Raw genomic sequence first — 22,759 nt, 5'->3', positions numbered from 1 at the left:
TCAGATTTTCTAGAGCTCAATGCCTCACCACTGGGGTCAGACCTTTAGACGAGCCAAGCACTGTGCCCATGAAAACCTAGTGGTGTTTCAGTGCCTAAGTGGGACACACCAACACCAGAGGGCAGTACACTTCTACCATTGTAATGAACCAGACCACTGTGCATCATGCTCCTTACAGTGCTTCTCTTTTCTTCTGAGCCAGCCACCCCCAAGGTGCCAGCAGGAGACTCCTAGCTGGGCCAAAGACGAAGGCTAACTTTCGATTCTCAATAAGACTGAAACAGAAAGGGTAAGTATCACTTCTCTCTCCTGTGCCTGCGCCAAGCTGGAGAAGGAACTTAAAGCCAAGCGAAAATCAAACCAATTCTGTGGTTCACAGCCGCAGCAAGAACAGCCCCACCAAGCCATGGGCAAAGATGGGGCACACAGACTGTCTCTTGAGTCCTATTGGAATAGAACAGTCAGCGCTTCATGCTGCTACAGATGTTAAGGCGGAGAGGGCAATAAAGCACCCCGTCTGCCCAGTGTTCCCTGCAAGCTGTGCATTTGTGTGGCCACGCAGGAGAAATTCAAATTCAACAGAACATCCATAGCTAGTTGTTTCTTCTTTCTGTTGGTGGTGCACATTCCTCAGCGCACATAAAAAATATTCTGTCCAGAGATGGAATGGATTAGATTGCATCTGGGCTCCTCCATCTCCAGGGTTCTCAACCTTTTTCTGTCTGAGGCCTCCACACTATGCTGTAAAAATGCCACAAGTGTTGCACTATAATAACTGTTTTTCTGCACAGCCAGTGGAGTAAAAGCTGTATGCACTGGGCTAGTTATATAGTTACGCACACGGAATGTCAAAAAGAAAAGGGGAATATAAGAACAAAATGAAAACACAGTATTGCTTTTGTTTTATTTACTGAGTGTGCAACTCATTGCTGGTGCTTCCCCACAAGCTGGGGGCCCCACTGAGATAGGTAAAGGAGTGGGGTGGCCCTCTTTTCCTGAGTCCCACTGCCAGGGGCTAAACTCCAAGCCTCACCACCACCCAGAGTTGAAGCTGGGTTTAGTTTGGCAGAGCCCCTGAAACTTACTATGCAGGGGGCTGTCCGCTCCCGGTCGTGAACCACTGCGCTAGATCCAGCCCAGAGAACTGCACTTACTCCTGTACTCAGCCCTGTCACTTGTGTTTGGCTGAAGCGTGCGTCCCAGAGAGGCCTGATGGGACATCAAGAGATGAAAAATCCACACCCCTGGGTGGTACGTGCCAATGGTTAATCACCGTCATTGTAACAGCAGAATGCCTTATTTCCCATACGCCTGGTCCTGATCTGTGACAGGCCCCACAGATGCTAGTAGCAACGTTTGTTAGAATGTCTTACCTAGGTGTTAGCCTGAGTCACTGCCCTCCACAGCCAAATCCCCAATGCCTGGCATGCTGCATCTCACTTTTCTAAATGTCCCCTGTTTTTATCATGAGCTGAAACAGATTTAGGATCAAAATACAGTTCCCCTCAACGACTAGGCTAACCAAAATGAAACCACAGGTTTTGCGGTGTGGAGTTCAGCCTTCTTCTCCATCTGGTCAGCAAACTCACAGCACGTTGCGAACAATGTTAATACAAAGCCAGTCGCTGAGCGACAGCACCTACTAGCCCTTTATAAACCATGAACAAACTAGACCTCACACCTTCATGACCAGCAGAAGGGCAGGGCGGTATCACTGGGGGAAACTGTGACACAGTGAGCTCAAAGTTTTCTAATGTGGGAGCCAGCGTGCGGCATGTCCAGCTTTGGGATGCTTTGGCGCCTAATTTTCAGTGACGCGTGAGGCACCTGAAAGTGTAGCAGAAGCCACGGTAGCTGTGACTGTTGACACTCTCTGCAAATCGGGCCTCCTTACCATGTTCAGGGGCTGCTCCAACCGCCACAGAAGTCTTTTTCATGTCAGAGTTTACTGGATTAGGTCCTTCATGGCTATCGAGTGCAGGGCCCAATGGGCCGGCTCTTCTGCTGCATCCAGGTGTCAGGATAGGGAAGGAGGGGAAAGCAGCTTCTTGCAGGGAATTTTACCTCAGGTTTTGCCATTTGAATCCAAAGATTGGTCCATCCCTCCGCTCCAGGCTTTGTTCCTTGGGGAAATTGTTTGGCAACAGCTCAGGTCAGGTGAAATCAGACATTACAAGACATTCCTCTGCTGGGCTAAGCCAGCATCCCAGTTACACAAAGGAAGGGGGGTGCTCAGGTTTTAACCCCTTTCCTGGCATCTCCCAGTAGGACATGAGGGGAAAAGTTTGACGTTAAGGATTTATTCTGCCCAAAGCTCTTTTTATAGTAGATTGACATGGAGCTAGTCTACAGAAACTAAGCCACTCCACAATGGACAGGGAGCGATGGAAGGAAATAGTGAGGGAGACATTGGACACCAACGGACGCTGAGCCCATGGTTGTTGATGACGATGATGATGAAAGCCCTTTTCCAGGAAAGGTGAAATACCCCCCAGTACAGAGGCCCTGCACAGGGTTAGACCGATAAATGAACTCAGGGACTGGCACCTGAAACAGGGACATGGTTTTCCAACAAGCTCATGCAGTCACCTAAATGAGGGCCAGATTTCAATGATGCCCAGTCCCCAGAGTGCAAAGCTGCTGGAATGTCCTACCCTTAAGGCCCATTTTGAGGCCTTAGGTGGTGCCAAGGCCTCAGGCAAATGTCACTCTAAAATAGCAGCTGCGGAGGCCCCTGAGCATGAGGCAGTGATGTACACAGAGGAAGACATGAGCCAAGGAGGCCAAATAGAGGGCAAGGCGCTGACCAAGTAAGGGAGGAAGCACCACCTGCTGCCTGAGAGGAGTGGGAATTCACTGAGGTAAGGTGCCAGTCAGCAAAAGGAGCCAGGATCCACCTGGGGGCAGCACCCCATCCCCAGGTTACGCAAGTCCCGTGGGGCACAGCCCAAATCCCAGTGGCCAACCATCCACCTCACAACAACACCACATCCGGCAGCTACTCAGGCTGCCAGGCCAGCAGCCGCTTCAGAGAAGCCAAGGCCGCCATGAGACAGGCTAGTGAAGTGAATTCCCCCCATAGCGGACAGAGCAGAAAGGGAGAAGCTGGTCCTGGGCTGAAACAGATGAAGCGGGAAGGGAGGAAGCCCCCAGTAAAAGAACCCCTGCTAGAGATGATGCCAGCCCCCAGCTCCACCCATGAGGGTATTTGTAAGCAAGTAAGCTTACAAGCTTACTAGTAAGCAGAGCAGGGAGGGACTACTACAAAGTTTATGGTAATGCTGGTTCTGGGGTGAACATGGTAGGGAGTGATGGGACGGAATAAAAAGTGTGCGAGCGGTTAGGGAGCCCCCTCACTGGGATCAGGTATTTATGGCTGGGGGCAGTGTTCCCTCTAGTTTTTTCCATCCATATGCAGAATAAATTTTGCTGTCTGCACTGAGATGTATCTGGATGTGCACCACCAGTAGAAACACAGGCTGCCAGCTGTGCAGGCGCTCTGCTCATCAGCTGGGTGACATTTGAATCTCTCCTGGGCAGCTGCCCAAGTGCTCAGCTTAGAGAGAATATTTGCTGGGGATGGTGTTTGTAAGGGTAAAGGGAAGGCATATTTAGGGAGACTGGGGCCACTTGCTTTGTGTGACCCAGACAGGTGGGTTAGGCCAGAATGTACTTTCAGGGACACAGGTACAAACCTCCAAGCAAAGAGGGGCTCAGGCCTCCAAGCGGTGTAAAGCGAGAAGGATCCAGTACCATGCGATGGCAGGAAGGTGAATTACCCTGGGCGCATGTTGGGTCAGGGTCTGCACTGAGAACAATTCTGATATGTTGCTGATGAGACACACTCCAGGAGGTAATGGAGCGGGGTGGGGGGCTGCGATTCAGCACACGTCAATGTGTGATTATTGGTATTGTGGGAGCACCCAGGAACTGGGGCCCCACTGTGCTAGGTGCTGGACAAACACAGTCTCAAAGGTCAAAGGGGTAGCTGTGTTAGTCTGGATCTGTAACAGCAACGAAGGGTCCTGTGGCACCTTATAGACTAACAGAAAAGTTCTGAGCACGAGCTTTCATGAGCAAAGACTCACTTCATCAGATGCATCAGTCTCAAAGGGTGCTCCCAGGAGCTAGTGCTCCAGCCGAAAATGAGAGTGCACTGGACCAGTGCAATACTGCGGAGCTATTTATTTCTGCCACATGTCCTGTCCTGGCTAATCTAGCACTTCCTGAGAGTTCCCCCTTCAGACCTGCATCTTCTGACCTCTGCTGCTAGGAAGCTGGTGTTAGCGTAACTTTCTGGCCTATGCTGGTACTGATGTTTTCCATGAATGCCTCAGGAAGCCATCGCTATCATGGAATAAAAGGGTATCAGGTCTCCTTATGTTTGGTCAGGGCCTGGTGCTGTCAGGGGTGCAAGGAGCTCATCTCTTCTGATATAAGCTCCTTAAGAGGCTCCTGAGGAGAGTAACACCCTGGTCAAACAGTGATCTTGGGCAAGTGACTCAGTCCATCTGGGCCTCAGTTCTTTATGTAAGACACGGGGATAATTGTGCCTTTCCTCTCTCCCCCATTTTGCTGCCCCATCTATTGCTCTTGTCTACTCTCTAGATGAAGGATTGTCTATTGTGTATGTATATGTGCAGCACCTAGCACAGTGGGGCCCTGATCTCCACATACACCACACAAATAACATTACAGGCCACACAGACTCTCCCAGCCCTGATTTTAGCTGGCGCCTGTAAGAACTCTCAAGGTGTGCTCTTTGGTGGAAGGCTTGCAATAATGCAAATTAATTAATACATTTCCATTTATTTGGGTCCCTGGGGAATCCACATACCCCAGCCTTGGTTGGCCACGAAATTTATTTGTGGGGGTGGGAGGGAGAATGGGAAGTAATGAAATTTGATTTGGATAGAATTTTAAGTTGCAAAGGAGCCCATTTGGACATAGGCTTTGCCTCCCCAACCTTGCAGCTTTGGGCTCAGGTCCAGCGGCAGAAAGTGAAACTGACAGGGCTAGTTCCACTCTCCAAGTGAGGTGGAAACAGAGGCAGTCATGCTGTTGGGTTTATTTTAAATCTGGCTTGTTTCTTTCACTATGATACGCTGCACAGAACACGTGGAAAGTTCCAGAATGGCCAGCCCCAACGGCTCCAAAGTCAGGAGTCACGCCCCAGCCATTATGAGATTGGCTTAAAAAATCAAGAGTTTTCTTTTTCACTAATACACATGTGCACGTTTTCTTGCCTTTGGGAGCAGTCAACTTTTCCCCATAGCCCAAAGGCCTCGAATTTTTTTAAACAGAAGTTGGCATTCTCACCAAATCATTTGCTTCTGTGGTGGTGGTAGTAGTAAGCCTACAACTGCACCACAAAACAGAGAGATCTTTCTGATGTCAAGCTGACACATGCAATGCATGCCAGCGGCTCCTGGTCTGCCTGCTACATGGTACGCGGTGTTGTCTCCTTGAACCTTTGTCCACCAAAATGTCATCGTTCTGCTGTAAGCCAGAAAAAGCTGGAAGTAGGTAAGCTTGAAATACCCTAGACACAAGCACTGTTTCAATGCAGTCTTGATGCTTCCTTAGTCATCAGCAATGGAGGTCCAGAACGGTCACCCGCTTGATAGCCCTACAGAACCGCTATCAAGATCCTTGGTTCCTAAAAATATAGGCACAAGGAATGGTTTGATAACAAGAACAGAGATGCCCAAGGTCTTCTTGATAAGATGCATGTGAAACACCTGGCTGGGATCAATGATAAAGAGACTGTCCCCAGGAAATTAGCATACATTCGAGCTAAGCAGGAGGCAGGAAGTCAAATTATAGCAAATGAAAGAGGACTGGTAGAAAGATCAAGCAGTTAAACTCCAAGGTACAGCTGATAGACATGATTTTAAAGCATTCTATGACAGGCTGAAGACAGTCTGCAGGCCATGCATTGCTGACTGTACACCAATGCACTCTGCTGACAGCCTCACTTTGATCGCAGATAGTGCTAAAATCCTTGACCACTGGGCAGAACATTTTCACAAAGTAGTGAACCAGGCCTCAGCTTTTGACAGCAGCGTTCTTGAAGAGATTCCTCAGTGGGCTAATGATTTACAACTGGTCATACAATGTACAAGAAGCTGTTAAACAGATGAAATCTGGAAAGGCACCTGGCAGTGTTGCAATTCTATCAGAAATTAATACAGCTGCTGGTGACCAGCTGATCTACCATCTCACTCATTTATTTAGCACCATTTGGGAGAAGGAGCATGTCCCCAAGGACCTCAAAGAGAAAAGGTGACTGCATGTTGTGATGACCATTGGGGCATCTCTCTGCTCTTTTGCTACATGTTCAAAAATGGCATTACTCCTGAAAGCCAGTGCAGATGGAAGCAATGCTTATGAACAAACAGGTTCACTGGATTGGTCGTGTTATGAGGATGGATGATCCAGTGATACCAAAGATGGTCTTCTATGGCCAGCTCGCTCATGGAAAGCACTCCACTGGTGGTCAGTATAAGTGCTATAAAGACATTTTAAAGGCCAATGTGAAGTCACGTGGCAAATCTCCCAACGATCTGGAAACTCTAGTTCAGGACAGATTGTCCTGGTGGCAAACCACTGTACAGGCTCTTAATTGCTTTGAGAGTGAGCATATCCAGGCAGTACAGGAAAAGTGTAGGACTGAAAAAGAAAGTACAATGCCTGAAGTTGGGAGTTTTTTACATGACATCTGCCGATCAAGGATTGGTTTAGTCGCTCACCACTGGCGTCATGGAAGATGAGATCCATCAATCGACGGCTCAGTCCAGGAAAGGAGTAAGCCTCTTCCACTCCTACATCTTGGCTCATAGGCCATTGACAGCTGTTTGCCAGCATCCCCTATCCTGGGCAATCTTTTCCAGTTCTGACCAAGTGTGACCCATCTTTTCAGTGTCTTCCTTCAGGTCTCTGTGCCAGGTGTTTCTGGGATGCCCTCTTTTCCTTTTTTCTTGTGGGTTCCAGCATAAGGCTTGCCTTGTGATGTTGGTAGTTGGTTTTCTAAGGGTACGTCCAATCCATTGCCATCTTCTCTTCCTGATTTCTTCTTTGGCAGGAAGTTGGTGGGTCAGTTGCCACAGGTCTCGGTTGTTGATGGTGTCTGGTCAGCGGAGCCAGAGGATTTTATGGAGGAAGTTACTGATAAACATCTGGATTTTTTTTGACAGTCATCTTTGTTGTTCTCCAAGTTTCTGCTCCATAAAGTAGGACTGATTTGATATTGGAGTTGAATAACCTCATATCAGTCTGAGTCATATCTGCTTAGAGTTCCAGATGTTTCTCATGAGAAGAAAAGCTGTTCTTGCTTTCCCAATCCTCACTCACACATCAGCATCGGTGCCCCCCTTTGTTGATGATACTCCCCAAGTGTGTGAAGACCTCAACTCCCAGCAGTGCCCTGCCACCAAGTATAACTGGCTCTGTGCTCCTAATGTTGATTTTCAAGCTCTTAGTTTTTCCATTGTGATGTTCAAGCCAACTGTAGCTGAGATATCAGCAAGGTATGATGTCTTCTCTTAGGCTGGGTGCTTCCATGAATCGGAGCTTTAAGAAAAACACCAAATATTGCACATTTTATAATAGAATTATGGGCATTGATAACACTGCTCTTCTTGCTCCAGTGAACCTGCAATCTGAGGCCATGATTCAGAGCCAGCACATAACTTTCCATCTGTCTGAGTGGTTTGCATGATGGAGTTCCCTGAATTTTTTGAAGGGAAGAAGCCAAACACAGTCACATGCCAACCTAAAGAGTAGAATCTAAGGCTGGCAGTGGTGTATCTCTAACCCATGTGGCGTCAGATATCTCTTCACAGGGATAACCCTGGCCAGAACAGGCCAAGGAAAAAGCATCACTACTGCTCTCTTGGCCATGAAGCCAAGTCCTCTCCCAGGCCCTTGTCCTAGGTGCTGATCTCCAGCAGGTGGAAGCAGTTGACTTTTGGTAGCTCTAGGCAGGTGGCTAGTTTAACTTCTATCAAGACCTTGGCCAAGTGTCTTCTGTTTGGCCATTGGCTAAATTAGCTCCCTTCTACTTTCTGGGATTTCATTTTATATTTTCTGCAGAAGCATTGGCACTGACTGTTGGAGGTTGGTTCTGCTCCCATCTGGCAAGTCCTCCTATGCTCCCTTTGTTTTAGAGATGCCTGGTGAGCTGAATAGACTTAGCAAAGTCCCGGTGGGACGAGCACATGGGCTCTCAGGTGTTAGCCACTAAGGTCAGCAGCATTGTGGCTAGGTGACACTTCCAGCCAGTGCAAAAATATCACGGCAGATCCATCCATCAGGTCTCTTACTTTTTCTCTCGTGGAGGGCAGTATATTAGCTCCAGTCTGCTGGAGGCAAAATAAAAAAGGGCGACTTCTGGACATCAGGCAAACCTTTTTTTCTTTTTCTTTTAAATGCTCTGAATCTAGAGCTGTGTGGTCACAGTGTTGCAAATCATTGATTTGATGCATATTTGATAATTTTTGTAATAAAATGAAATAATAACAAAGCCCTCACTCTTATTTAGCATGTTTCATAAGTAGTTCTCAAAGTACTTGACAAGGGAGGGCACAGAAACATTAAAACCCCATTTTACAGGCAAGAAAGCTGAGGTATGGAGAAGGACACGACTTGCCCAATATTGCCCAACAGGACAGTGGTCAAGGTGGGAATAGAGCCTAGATCTCCTTAGTGTTGTATCCACCAGGCTACACAGTGGCTGCCAACAGCTGTGAGACTGACAGACTGCATTATTGAGATTTAAACACTAAAGAGACTGACCCAAAGCTAAGGCACCCTGTTGTTAATTATTCAGTAAACACAATTAAATTTCATCTCATCAGCATTAAAAATCAGTTCCACAGGAACTCAAGCAAGTGTGCCCTTTACTGTTTCGAAAAGGGGACTACAGTAGCCCCCATTGAAGGCATCGGACACTCCAATGAAGGAGCTCAGGAGCATGGCCTGGCCTTGGTTAAGGGGGCTGGGAGCCCATCGCTGCACAAAGAATCACAGTGGGACATACGCGAGTTTAGCAGGGGTCTTCACGAGATGGGGTCACAGTGAACACGTGTCAAAGACACACCTATCCCCAATCCCTGGAAAGGGCCGTGGGAACCCTTCAGGAGGCTCACTGTAAATACAGTGGAGCAATTCATTGTTCAGCTCCTAGGATCTACGCTCCTCAGTGGCCTGGTGAGCTGAGTATTTGAAGGAGCCATTCTGTTAGCACAGCGTCTCAGCCTGATCCTTTTCTTTCCCAACACAGGCTCAATTTCACTGGACTTCATCCCAAACAGGAGCCCTGCCGACGTCTTTCCCACCGTGCCTCTCTGCTCTGCAATGCTCCTCCCATTTCTGTGGCCAGTGAAGTAGAAAACATGATTATCCTGTGTCCAGAGGGGTTCTGCGGCATGAGCCCCAAGGAGGGTGCCACAGTAGCTGCTGTCTACATGATCCTAGTGACCAACATGTACCTTATCTTTGAGTTTGGCCACTTAGACCAAGCAGTGAATGACATGGAGAAAATCAAGGCCTTCAATAACATGACCAACATGGGGAAGATGCTGCCATATTGCTATTACACGGCCATCACGCTGGCCATCATGTCCTACCCAGTCTGCGTCCTCCTTATCTACTCAGTCCACAAGCAGCTCTACAGAGGAATGTTCATCTACGTTGCATGGATCATCTTCTACGACCTGGCTAACTGCCTCCTTGTGGCCCTGGCTTACCAGATCTCCAAAGAAGCCTGGTTTTCCCTCAGCCCACTGGAGTGGTTTGGACTGGCCACCAGGATCCCCATGGATGGCTTCTGGCTCTCCTTTGTCATCACATATGCCTTGTTGATTGTTGAAAGCAAAGGGCAAGGACGGCTGTCAATGCGGTTGAGGCGGCTGTCTAGGAATGTGTCAGAACCACCCAGGTTTCGGCTGGGCTCCTCTGGTAGGAAAGGCGTGTGAGGGGAGGTAGCAGAGCACTACGATGGACCCCACGTTACCTTGTGTTTTCTATGGATGGCGATACAAGCCATTACCCCTGTAAACTCCTTCCACTGTTCAGTAATTCAGTGTTTCTCTTGCGGTTGCTGTGTTTTCCAAGTTTTGAGCTCAAGATATGAATAAACCTCAAACACCCCTCATCTGTGTGTTTTAAGGCGGCTTTCCCAAGGCTTTTATTTTGCAGCAGGGAACCACACACAAAGCATGTGACTTGAGAAGCAGTAGGACTAGAGCTATCCACAGCTCTGCCACCAACTCTTCCACTTGACCTTGGGCAAGTCATGCCGCCTCCATCTAACCTTTCTTTTTCCCCTCCATAACATGGAGAAAATGCTATTTCTGTACAGTATATTTGTAAGGCACTTGAAGATGGCGGGATGAAAAGCTTGGTGTTAAGGGGTAAAGCCCAGATTTTGAAAGGTGGTTAGGCACTGCAATGCTCAGTTTTGCAATGCATGACTGATTTAGGAGCCTAGCTCTTAAATTTAGGCACTTGGGACAGCTGGGAGTTGTGATCAGAAGATTGTAAGAGCCCAGCAGCAGATGCTGCTGAGAGGATGAGTTCAAGAAACCACTCCCCCGCCAGCACTGCCATCTTATTGGACCACGTTGCTCGCTTGGGAGTCACTCTCTGGCTGATGGAAACGAGGGGGGTGGCTGCTGTTATCTGTTATACCCTCCCCAGTGTGGATGCTCTGCTAGTAGGGATCTCCAGCAGGCTCAGCAGCACAGACCTTGGCATCCCGCTGACTAAAGCATTACTGTGCCATGGCAGCCATGCAAACAAGTCGGGCACCAGGCTACTGGTGGTAACGCAACACCTCCGTTCTGTGTAGGGCAGAGGCTGCCATCCCCAGCATTTGCTTTTGCACAGCGCGCCCATGGGACACCCTAGTTGGGCAGCCGCAAGTTATGAGCAATAGCCACACAGAGCGAGGCGTGCAAGTCCAGACTGCAGGGGCACCTTGCTTCGTGGAATAGCCTTGCTCAGAATCTCTGGGCCTGCCGAAACAGAAGGTAGTACAGACCGTAGCAATAAGTTTTGTCAGGGCTACTGACAGGGTGCAGGGGACATTCCCACCCAGCTGCCTGAGTAAGAGACCAGCTGCTAGGAAATAAATCCCAGTGCATGCTGGAGCAGGACTTTGACCTAGCACTGGTGGAGGTTCGGAGTAGTCAGTTAAGCTCAAGCCCATTCTACTCCACCAGGCTTGAGATCCTGTGGCTAGTGCTAGCTTTCACCAGTACCAAGAGGCCCGCACTGCTGTCTTCTACTGCACCCGCAGCTGCAGTGCAAACGTATCCGCTTAGGTGCCATTCACTCCTTGGGGCTTCAGCACCCATTTAAATGTTTTCCTGAACGAGGATCTTTGATGGTTTTAGCTTGCGATCTCAGCATCACGCTTCCCTGACAAAGAGCCCAAATTAGGCCTTGTGCTCTCCTTGGTCCTGTGTGCCGTTCCAAGGTCACGCCTCCAAGCCGGTACTACAGCACTGCCGTGCAAGTGAGCTGTTGTCTGGACAGCAGCATGAAGCCCGTAACCCCCCTGCAGGGCTTGACACACTGATCTCACTTGGCCTTTCTGTGGTGAGGTTTCTAAGAAGTGGAGTGAGCAGTTGCACAGCATTTACGGGAAGGAGGGAGAGCCCACGCTCGGGGGGAGCCGTTTGCTATGCTGTACGTAGCCGCACGCAGATCAATTTCACTCACTCACTATTGTAAACATGCGAGATGGACTTTCTCAAAATAAGGAGTGATGATTATTTTGGTTTAGCACAAAGGCCTGAGGTTAACAAAAACCACGGAGCCCCAGCTTCTGAAGAAGTGGAGCTGAGCTCTCATTCAGCCTGCCCACCGAGCAAGCAGAGAGGCGTTTGACAAAAACTACCACCTTTCCTCAAAAGGACCTGCAAAGGCTGTACAAAGAGGGCTCTTTACAGATGGGGAAACTGAGGCATAGAGCAGGAAATGCTGCATACCCTGGGCCAAGTCAAGTGGCAGTGAAGGAATAGAACCCCCATTTCCTGCTGCTCAGGCCAATAATCCAGCCCCAGTGATAGATGTCTCTGGTGACTTAAGCACTCACTTGGTGGAAGACACTTTGCAGGAGATTAGCAGCAGCAAAGTGGGGAGGGGAAGAGAGAAAGAGGGGCAGGTTTGTTTGTTTTTTTAAACTACTGTGCTACGCAAGCAATGCTCACCTTCCATCCTTTAATGTTAGGCAGCTAAATAACCAACATCAGCACACGGTGCGTGCTTGTGCATTCAACCAGGAGGCACAGACATCCAAAGACATAACAGGCAAGGAAGAGACCCTGGCTTTGCCAGGGTAAGCAGAGTTTTAAAGCTTATGCTTCTGATTCCGAGCTGTAGTTACCATTCACACAGAGGGAGTCCCTGCAACACGCTGGGAGCATTAGTTTAACTAGCATGGCTGTGCCAGAGAGTGAAATGAATTGAGTTCTTCTCACCTGGACATCAACTGGCTCTGGGCCAGTCCCAGCCTGTCCAAAGATGGCAGTTATATTTAATCAGATGTCCATAAAGATATCTCTGCCCAATCCCTTCAAGGATGGGAAATTGTAGTGCCTCCTCTGGAAAGGTCCCTTTTTTTCGCATCCATGTGCAGAATATACTGTGCACCAAGGCATGTGTGGATTTGCACCATAACAGAAACATGGTGCTGGCTGTGGGTGCTCAGCTCATTGGCTGGGCAGCATCTGACTCTCTCCAAGCACTGAGTTTACTAATCCTGCCATACAGGATCTGTGTTACTAAAACAATGAGCCCTGGCACTGACGGTCAGCGTCCAATGTGCCCCATGCATTATCAGTACAGCTCTGGGGTTCACCTGCTTTATTCATACACACTAGGCACAAATGGAAACTGTACATCGTATCAAGGGGTTGAGATTCTCTGTGCTTCTGCCACACACCTCTGATCTCATGGTTCAGCTCCCAGGACTGGGCAGAACCATGACACTTGATGTGGACAGTGCCCAAGTTCAGATCCAACACTGACAAATGTCCGCTTTACTTGCCCAAACGAAAATGCTGCACCTGAGTAACTCAGCTTTGAGGCCACATGGACGCAAGCTTTGTGGTTTGGGCTGCCCTCCCTAGCTTACTCCTCTGCACTGAGAGCCACTTGCCTTGGCATACTCTTCGTGTTCGGATCATGTTATGAAGGGGCCCAAGTTTAACAGCACCACATCTCTGCACTGTCAAACTGCCAGTTTTACTCCATCCGAAGAAGAGGTTTCAGGGTAAATCAAGTGATTCATTTTTATTTAAAACTGCAGGTATAAAAAAAATAGGATTTCTGAACTCCCCTGTACAATATTAACTATTAACAAAACCAGCAGACTACACACTGATTACATATACAAGCTTGACAGTCCAGGGTACCTCCCCCAACAGCTCAGCAAGACCAGCGCGATACACACATGCTCACATGCTGTCCCCAACCCCAGACAAATACCCGTGGAAACTCCTTTCAAAACAACTGAGCACACGCGTAGAAGAGGGACCCCAGCAGCTGGTACTATTTACAGAGAGCTGGGAAGCAGTCAGCCACTCCACGCAGTAGTGAGACATTAACAGAGCATTCTAAGCAGGCAGTGCAGTCGAGCGGGAGGGGACCCCAAATGGAAACCAGATCAGCAGCTGTGGAAGCCAGGCATGGGCTCGGAATCCATATGATTCATAAATAAATAAATAAGTTATCCTAAAAGTTAGGACATTTTCCATTAAAAGAAAAAAAAAACAAAAACAAAAAAAAATGAACCCCTGAAAATAAGTTAAAAAAACAAAAAAGTAAAAACTTTACCATTATAAACTACAGTCCTCTGTACACCAGGCTGTGCGCCTGTATAATTCTGTACACATTTACAGCTCTCTTGGGTTGCATTGTTTGTGCACCTGTGAGGATGCCTCAGCTTCTGAGGCTCAAAGCAAAGAGCCGAGGAAGCAAAGGTCCCACTAGACAGCATACCTCGGAAACAACTAGCCAGGGTGCCTCAGTTTCACCCGTGGCTGCCTCTGACCTGTTCCTCAGCAAGGGGAATAAAATAAACCCATGCAAATCTCAGAGAAGCAGCGGCGTAGGAAGATTCAAGTATTCCCCCCCAGTACAGCCCAGATCACAACTGAAGGCACTCAGGAAACGGTGACACAGTGACTAAAACAGCTATTCAAATCAGTACCTTCCCTCCCCCTCTACATTCAGTCCTCCCAAGCCAAATTTTCTTGCTAATTCTCTGGTCCTCACTCAGTTCATATTCCAGGACTCAGCAGGTCAGGGACACTTGTCAGTGTGCCCGTAAGATATCAAAAAGTCTACTGGCAAGACATCAAGTAAGGCAGGACCTAATGAGTTCAAGACTAGTCCATCTGGGATGAATGGTAACCTCCAGCCTCTCAGAAAATTCTCCGGTTAGCTGAGCTCTGGAAAGAGATATGAATGTTCCCATGTAACAGTCAGCGATGAGAGTTTTCTCTTTTACACCCAATGGATGAGAGGAGCTGCTATTTGCTAGACTCCTGAATTAGACTGTGAAGATGGATCTCTGACGTTTTCTGTGGCAACAGGATGTCTTGCATCCAAGAATGATTGAGAATGTCTTCAAAGGACGGCCTGTCGGAGGGCCTCAAGGCCAGACACCATTTAATGAGGTGCTGACACTCTGGGGAGAGAAAGGAGCAGTCAGTGAGAATGTGCTGCTGAGCAGTGTCTGTGAAGTCTACCAGCCTCCCTATTTTACCATGTGCAAGTCTACTTTGGGACCTGCCAATCTTGCTTTGCAGGACAGATTACTATTGCTGGGCGTGGTTTGATTTTCTAACCCAGCCTGGTACCTGTGTGAACCAGCTCCCATCTTTGGAAGGAGACTCCAAAAAAACATAAGGAAACATTTGCAATGCAAGGCCATCAGCAACCCACCCTCCCCTCCCATTCAGGCTCAAGCTAATAAGAAAAAACAAAAACAAACTTTCCCTTCCCTGGGCAGATGATTAGACCTGGGAGCTATTCTGTGTAATCTTTCTTGCTATTTCCACTTTCTGTAAGACTGCTTCAGCAGCCAGCTGCAGTAGCCACATTAAAGACCCCAGCAAGAGGCAGGAGAGTCAAGTGCTAAAGTGAACTACAACAGTGAGCTCTGAAACAGCCATCTAAAGCAGAGAAGACAGCAGAATTCATAGTACTTTGCTGAGATTCAAGAGCACTGAACATCTCATAGAGCCACAGATTTTAAAGCAAGAAAGGAGTCACTAAATCAGACTCACGCCTCCTACGCCCCACTGGTTGCATGAAGTGATGGTACTACACCGCTATGGCACCATCCCTTTGTCACTACTGCATTCAGGCTTTGTAGTTGTTTAGGCAATTCTGACATAATTCAGTAGGACGCTCACCTGGAGAGACCCTCTGTCGGAAGTAGACCTGGCCCCGAACAATCTCTTCATCATGTTCAAAGGGGATATCCCCACACACCATGTCATAAAGCAGGACCCCTAGAGACCAGACAGCTGCCGACCTGCCATGGTATCTGTGATAGCGGATCCATTCTGGGGGGCTGTACACCCTGGTCCCTGGAGAGAAGATTCAAGAATCACTGTTAGCAGAAATATGTCATCTATACCCTAAGCAGAGAAAAATCAAAGCAATCTTCTTATTTATTTACTTTTTAAGGCCTTATCAGGGTGGTTTTAAGAGACCAAGTCAGGCACTTCAGCCTCAAAATGTAAGTTGCAATATCCTAATTTTATTTAAACTTTCAGCCTGGTTTGACTGGGATTTAATCCCCTGGAAGTTTTAGCAATTGCAGTGTTGTGCTAGGGCACAGACCGTAAGTGAAGCAGAACTTGTGAAATGCAAGTAAACATGTTTCCCCGTTGCAATCAGTAACAGGTTTTTTAAGGTCACTGTTATCCTGACTGTGTCTCTTTCAAGTTCACCATTTCCTGTTGAAGTAAAGAGAGAGGCAGCTTGCAGATGCTGCAGTCCACGGTGACCCAGCACACACAAAGCATTTGGAGAGGGGCTGAGCTCTTGTCTAACACCACCAAGAGCCCAGATAATCTTACAGTCCTTTGTACATAAGAGGTTTTTCCCTGCTTAATCTAAATAAGGGCAGATATGTTGGAGAGTTTGATCCTTTTTTGGCATAGGCTACTCTCAAGTCAGCCAGGTATAAAATAAGCCAAAGCTGCAGACAAAGGTTGGTTGTACAACCTCCAGGGAGCACAGACCTGGAGCGGAGTGGTTAGTATAGTGGTGCATGTGAGAATTATGCTTGGCACTCAGATTCCACCCTGCTTCTGGCCTCTGCAGATGCTTGCGCCTTTCGCCTTTGTTGTATTTGATCTCCTCTCTTCTGGCAGGAAGAGGAGACTGAGGTCAGAGCTGCGAGTCTGGTTTCTGGCCACGTGACCCTTGTTTACAAACTTTGGGTTGTAAAAAGAGAGCCGAGGGCCCAGCAGGGGGCGCTGCCCGCTCGGGGACAGGCCGCCGAAGCCAAGGTGGCTGGGAGGGGCCAACCCAGCCCTTGTCATTAACCGTTAAATTAAAAACAAAAAATGCAGCGCGGGCCAGGCAGGAGCAAAACAAGCGCCGAGCAACAGCCAGCGGGGTGGGCTTTTTCGAAAGCCAACGGCCCTGCATTGCACGTGCCTTGGGGGTCAGCCCGTCTGCAGCCAACAGCCCAGGGCATTTGTGTGTCCGCCCCCCCACCACCCCCGGCAGATCTCTGCACCCCTGCTGCAAGGTCAACCCCCCCTCCCAAAGACCTGCCTGCGGTGCGGCGGAAAGGGCGCCAGCTGTAAGCAGATCTCCCGCGGATCCGATTTCACAACATTCATCCCGTGACAAAACGCAACTTTCCAAGGCCATGAATAATTGAGCGAGATGGCGGCGGCTGCAGCAGCATCTCTTGACACCCCACCCCCCCACCCCGCAACCTCCCAGTCCCAGCATCCTCACCCGGCCCTCTGCCCCTGCCCGGGGGGGTGGGTCTCACGCCAGAGAGGGGTGCGTGGGAGTTCACCCCCCTTCTGCCACCGCCCCTCCCTGCGTGACATGGGCAGCCAATGCCCCCTCTGGGGTTCAGAAAGGCCCAGATTTCTGCATGCAAGGCAGGGAGGGCAACCCCCGCAAGCTGCAGAGCACGCACCAGTATATTTAGCCACTGAGAGCAACAAGGAGAGGGAGGAACAGCCCATTCCCGGCCGGGAAGTTCCCGTGTGTTTCCAGGCAGGGAACAGCCCATTTCAAAGAGGAATTTCCCTGGCTTTCCTCCCTACGCAGCTCCACCAGCCGCGCCTGGCAAGAGCTACTCACCATCAAAATCAGTGTACACCGTGTCCTTGAGCAGCGCCCCGGAGCCAAAATCTATCAGCTTCAGCTCGCCGCTGGTCAGGTCGATGAGGATGTTCTCGTCCTTGATGTCCCGGTGCAGGACGCCGCAGCTGTGGCAGTGCCGAACCGCCTCCAGAACCTGGCGGAAGAAGGTGCGGGCCAGCTCCTCGGGCAGCGCCCCCCGCTCCGTGATGAAGTCGAAGAGGTCCTGCACCGGATCCGGCCGCTCCAGCACCAAGACGAAGCTGTCCGGCCTCTCAAACCAGTCCAAGAGGCGGATGACCCCCCGGAAGCCTGAGCCCACCTTCTTGAGCAGCAGGATCTCCATGGGCACTCTGCTCCCGCCCGGCTGCGCAGAGAAAGGAGAGCTCCGTCAGCGCCCCCCTGAAGTCAAGGGCTACCTACGGCCCCCGCTGCAACCTTCGCTCCCCAGCCGGGGCCGGGCCACGCAGAGCCCCGGCGGGGGTTGCTGCTCGGGCCACTTACCAGCTCCCCCCAGTCAGAAATCCGGTCCCGGGCCACGTGCTTGATGGCGACCTGGAACACAAACAGAACCGGGCAGCCCATCAGACGCGGGCCAGGCGAGCAAGGCGGGGATGCAAGATGGTGGTGCCGCCGGGGCGGAGCGGGAGGGGAGCGGGTAGGGGGCTCCCCGGAGGGGGAGGGAGATCTGCAGAGGTATGGCGGGGGGGGCGCCCCACCGGCCAGGCTCTACTCACCGGGGCGCCGTCCGACAGGCGGGTGCCCGAATAGACAGACCCAAAGCCACCGCTGCCCAGGAGCGGGCCCACCTGGTACAGCTTCTCCAGGGGCTCCTTGTCCTTCCCTGCAGGCAGAGAGCAGCGTCAGGACCGGCTGCGCCCCCGAAAGACGGGCCCCTATTCCAAGCCGGACCAGCCCCAGACCAAACCGGGCCAGGCTCCTTTTCGCACCTCCCCCTCGCCTACCAGGCCTGGGCTGCTCCCGAGCCGGACCCTCACTCCACAGCCCCCCCGCCCCCGCTGCCGAGCCGAGCCGAGCCTCACCTGGCTGCAGCTTGGCCGGGTGCAGCTCCCCGCCGGACCCGGAGCACAGGTGGGCCAGCGAGTTGATCTTGGAGAGCAGCATCCCCGCCCCGTCCCCCTGCTCCGGGGCCGGGACCGGCACCGCCCGAACCGACCCGGGCGCCAGCGGCTCGGCTGGGCTCGCAGCCCGCGGCTCGGAACCAAGGGGGTGGGGCGGGGCCGGGCGGAGGCGAGGGGCGGGGGACACGCCTGGGAGCAGGGCCGACAAGGCTGCTCCGCTCGGTGCCGGACTCCCGTGTGGCGCCGGCTCCCCGAGCTCCAGCCGCCAGTAGTAAAGGGAGGGAGGGGACCGGGGAGGGGGCGGGGCCAGGGACGCCGGGGGCGGGGCTTCGGCTGGGCGAGTGGGGGGTGCACCCCGCCCACAAACCCGGTGGCAGCCAATCAGCCGCGGGGCTTGTCGTCCCGTTCTCGTCAGAATAGGACGGGGAGACTAAAGACGTGGCGGGAAGGAAAAGGCGCCAAGAGGGGGGAGGGGAGAATAAAGGAGGGGGCGGGGGGAACGAGGGAGGGAGAAGCCCGAGGACAGTGAGGGAAGGGAGCAGGTGGATGGGGCGCGGGGGGAGGGGGAACGAGAGGGAGAGAGCCAGGGCGGGGGGAGGGGTGTAAATACCCCACCCCCAAAATCCAGCAGAAGCAACGTGCCAAAATAATCCCCGCCACCCCCAGCGGTCAGGGTCCTTGCAAGGACCAGTCAGTGTCGCCAGGCTGGGGGCCGCATGGTCCAGCCCGCATGGGTCCAGAGCTCTCGCCCTGACCTAGCCACGGCTGTCGCGTCTGTTCTGGACCTCGACCTCCCCTCCCACCCTCGGTCCGTCTTTGGAGCGTGATCTCCTCGGGGCAGGCACTTCCCCATGGTTTCTGCACAGCGCCCAGCACACCGGCCCAAGTGACATTTCCGTAATCATAGACGGGACCTCGAGAGGTCATCAAGTCCAGTCCTTGGCCCTCATGGCAAGACCAAGCACCATCTAGACCACCCCGATAGATGTCTGTCTAACCTGCTCTGAAATATCTCCAGTGATGGAACAACAATAAGAAGTCCTAGGGCACATTATAGACTAACTCTCAGCAAGGCGCCACAGGGCTTCTTGTTGTTTTTGCAGACACAGACTAATACGGCTACCCTTCTGATTCCAGTGGTGGAGACTCCACAGTCCATCCGTAATACGCATAATAATCCAAGCATGCTCGTGCAGACAAAGAAGGGGATTTCTGGCAAAACTCCTGTTCCTATCAGTTGGGCCATGGGATCATAAATGTCAACCCTGACCACCAAGAGGATGGGATTTTCAGATCTCCTCTGATGTAAACTCAGTGGAGTCTGATTCTGCCCATGCACCATTTTGACACTAGCAAAGTTCCATTGTTTTCAGTGGAATTACTCTTGATTTAAACTGGTGTAAATAAGCTCAGGCGGTTCGTACTCTTTATCGTATATGTAAAATAGGTCCCACACATGTACACACAATATGGCACCCAATCCATTTGATTTCAAGGCAGCATGTAACATCTCACACTTTTGCAAGTAAAGATTTTTGTAACATATTCCAATGTGTGCTTTTTTTAAAAAGTCACTCCTTCCCTTAAATTGTGTCAGTGTCACACCGCTCTGAAGGAGAGTTGTACTGTGTATATTGAGCTAAAGAACAAATACAACCTTTAAACATTGTCAATTCAAATTGGGTCCCAACATTTTTATTGGGTAAACAAGCTTTGATAAAAGCTAAAGCCAACAGAAGTCTCTTCACAATATTTGTATTTTCAACAAGTTCTGCGAGGAGTAGGAGTATTTAAAACAAGCAACTGCTTCCCAGCAATGCTTGCAAGCTAAAGGTTGCAGAAACCTGAAAGTGAAACTGACTATAAACACAAGTGAAACTCACTAAATTCCATCATCTGCTAGAAGAGCAAAAGGTGAACAAAGCACAAATGGTAGAAAATAAATAGGACGTTAAATGTGTTTTCTTGCCTTACACTTTGAGTAGGTACTGACAACTGTGCAAAATGGGTGTAAAAACACTATTAAACTGGACTTCTCTATTCTATATGCTCATTCTTTATAGTTGTAAATAACAGCACAAACAAGGCAGTGGTGATGCAGGCGCTTTGCATTAAGCTCTTGTCCACATTTTCAGTTCTTCATTCTTCTACATGCACAGAATTTCAGAGCAGTAACCCCAAAGCATTATGATCCAGATTTTGAACCACTCTTCTGGCCAGTCTCTACTGCTCTGAAACAACTAGGAAGCCACTTAACCAGCTATCTGGAATTTCTTGTCACAGAAGGAGTCTAGTAGCTCTGTGCCTGCCTGCCCTTTCCCCTTGAATCCTAGTGCTGAAGATATGAATGGGGGAGCCTGCGGGAGAAAGTATGGCTGAAACAGATCTGATGTAATGAGACGGTCAGTGTTGCCTAATGGTTAGAGTATTGAACTAGCTTCATGAAAGCTGGCTTCAAGTGTTGACTGCCATTTCCCTGTTGAGTAACGTTGGGCAAATCATATATCTTCTGCATGCCTCAGTTTCCCCAGATGCAAAACAGCAATAATGATACAAACCTCCAGCTTTGAGATTTTTGGAACCTATGAAAGCATCCTCTGATCATCTATACTTTGCATTAGAATGGCTCTAGGGATGATAAGCAGGTCAGCTCTGGTATCTCTCAAAGGACAGGACTTCATAACAGAATTTGGTTTTGGTTGAAAGTTCTCATTTTTCTCAGTTCCCGCGTTAATTTCACCTGGGGAAGTCTGTTTGGCTGTTTTGAAACCAAAGTCATTTCACACAATGCATTTAACTTGATATCCTCCTCCATATCCTCTTACTATTGTCTCTCTCTGTTTTTTTTTTTAGCAAAAAAGAGGCTGATAAAACCTTGTGGTTGGAGTTTTTACATAAAATACTCAAGAAATTCCAAAAAGCCATAGATGCTCCATTGACAACAATTTGGCCACTACATACGGAGCTCAAAAGAAGAAACCTGTATAAGTACAAGGTGTTCAAGTTACATTTGTTCTGGAGAACCATAGTTTAGAATTTCCCCATTTCCAGCTTAAGAAAATCAGGATGGAGAGGAAGTTGATAGAGGAGTCAGTGTAAAAGGTTAGGGACAGGGATGGTAGCCCCATAAGAATAATAGACTGAAACAGTAGCAGGTGGTAGGTACAAATGAGACCAGAGCTTTGAGCCTCTCCACAAAGCAATAAACTACCGGGAGCAGAGCAGCCACCAGGGATACAGAGGGGTAGGAGGAGTGATAGATAACAGGTGAGGAAGAAGCCAGTGACCTGCATGTTTTCTTCCAAGTGTTCCAGGAAGAGGGTGTCAGTCAGTGCATTGAGCTCAGAGAGCACCAGCCAGACTGGGATGGACCAGAAGTACTGTGGATCAAGGAAAAGGTTAACCTAATTTTTTCCCAGAGCTTTGCTGATAAGAAGAGACTTTTGCTGGGCAGGTTCTCTTTGCTGGGTTTGAGTGAAACAGCCCAGTGGCTGGAGGACAGCAGCTGGTAGGAACAGTGCCCACAGGTTCAGAGAGGAAGGATGAGTCAGTAGTTAGGGCACTAGCTTTGCACTGCAGACTTCCTCTGCTACCTTAAGCAAATCACACCCAGATCCTCAATAGCAATTAGGTATCTATATACCTCTGAGGAGCTGGGCCTCCATTCCCCACTCATAAAATAGGGGTCATGTCATTTCCCTACCTCACAAGGCTGTTGTAAAGATAATTGCCTTCAAGATTCCAAGGAGCTCAGCTACTGCGGCGGAGGGGCCCTACAAGTATTATGGATAAACTATAGCAGTGAAGTTAAAAGACAAGTCTCTGGTTTGGGTGCTAAAGGGGCTGAAATACAGCATGATCAATTCATCAGTTTCAGCTCCTGTTCTGTGAAAATACAATGGCTCTTTTACTGGCCTAAGTCCAGGTTAAAAGCAAAACAGTTACTTGACTTTCAGCACTGAAGGACTATTTGGAGAGAGGGATCCATGAAATGATTGAGCATTGGCCTGCTAAACCCAGGATTGTGAGCTCAATCCTTGAGCTGGCCATTTTAGGGGTGTGGGGCAAATAGATGTAAAAAATGATGGTGCTTGGTCCTGCCCAGAGGGCAGGAGACTGGACTTGATGACCTCCCAAGGTCCCTTCCGGCTCCATGAGATTCAGGTGCCAAAGCTGCAAGACACAGCTTTGTCTCAACTGCAATTCACAAAACTCCCACTGAACTCTGCAGACCCTTAACCTCCCTTGGCACCCAAGATTTTCCAGGTAAAAGTTCCCCCAGGCAGGGCTGAGGACAGACTGACTTCACTGGCCTAGGGGCA

General features: G+C 49.8%; 2 protein-coding genes across 2 annotated transcripts; one reads left to right on the top strand and one right to left on the bottom strand.

Moving 5' to 3' along the window:
* The first annotated feature begins 9,395 nt into the window (after window positions 1–9,395).
* On the top strand, window positions 9,396–9,977 carry TMEM217 (transmembrane protein 217). The gene has a single exon (XM_074977723.1). The coding sequence runs from the start codon at window positions 9,396–9,398 to the stop codon at window positions 9,975–9,977; it is 582 nt and encodes a 193-aa protein (XP_074833824.1).
* A 3,310-nt stretch (window positions 9,978–13,287) lies between these two features.
* PIM1 (Pim-1 proto-oncogene, serine/threonine kinase) lies at window positions 13,288–18,673 on the bottom strand. The gene is made up of 6 exons (XM_074977317.1): window positions 18,399–18,673; window positions 18,093–18,199; window positions 17,860–17,910; window positions 17,356–17,722; window positions 15,432–15,608; window positions 13,288–14,701 (listed from the first exon to the last, which is right to left on the bottom strand). The coding sequence occupies exons 1-6, from the start codon at window positions 18,478–18,480 to the stop codon at window positions 14,544–14,546; spliced, it is 942 nt and encodes a 313-aa protein (XP_074833418.1). The 5' UTR covers window positions 18,481–18,673; the 3' UTR covers window positions 13,288–14,543.
* Window positions 18,674–22,759: the final 4,086 nt, after the last annotated feature.

Source organism: Carettochelys insculpta, chromosome 26 (genome assembly GCF_033958435.1).
Source record: "Carettochelys insculpta isolate YL-2023 chromosome 26, ASM3395843v1, whole genome shotgun sequence".
NCBI lineage: Eukaryota > Metazoa > Chordata > Testudines > Carettochelyidae > Carettochelys > Carettochelys insculpta.
Note: the sequence above shows the minus strand (reverse complement) of the source record. Positions and strands in the feature narration are given on the sequence as shown.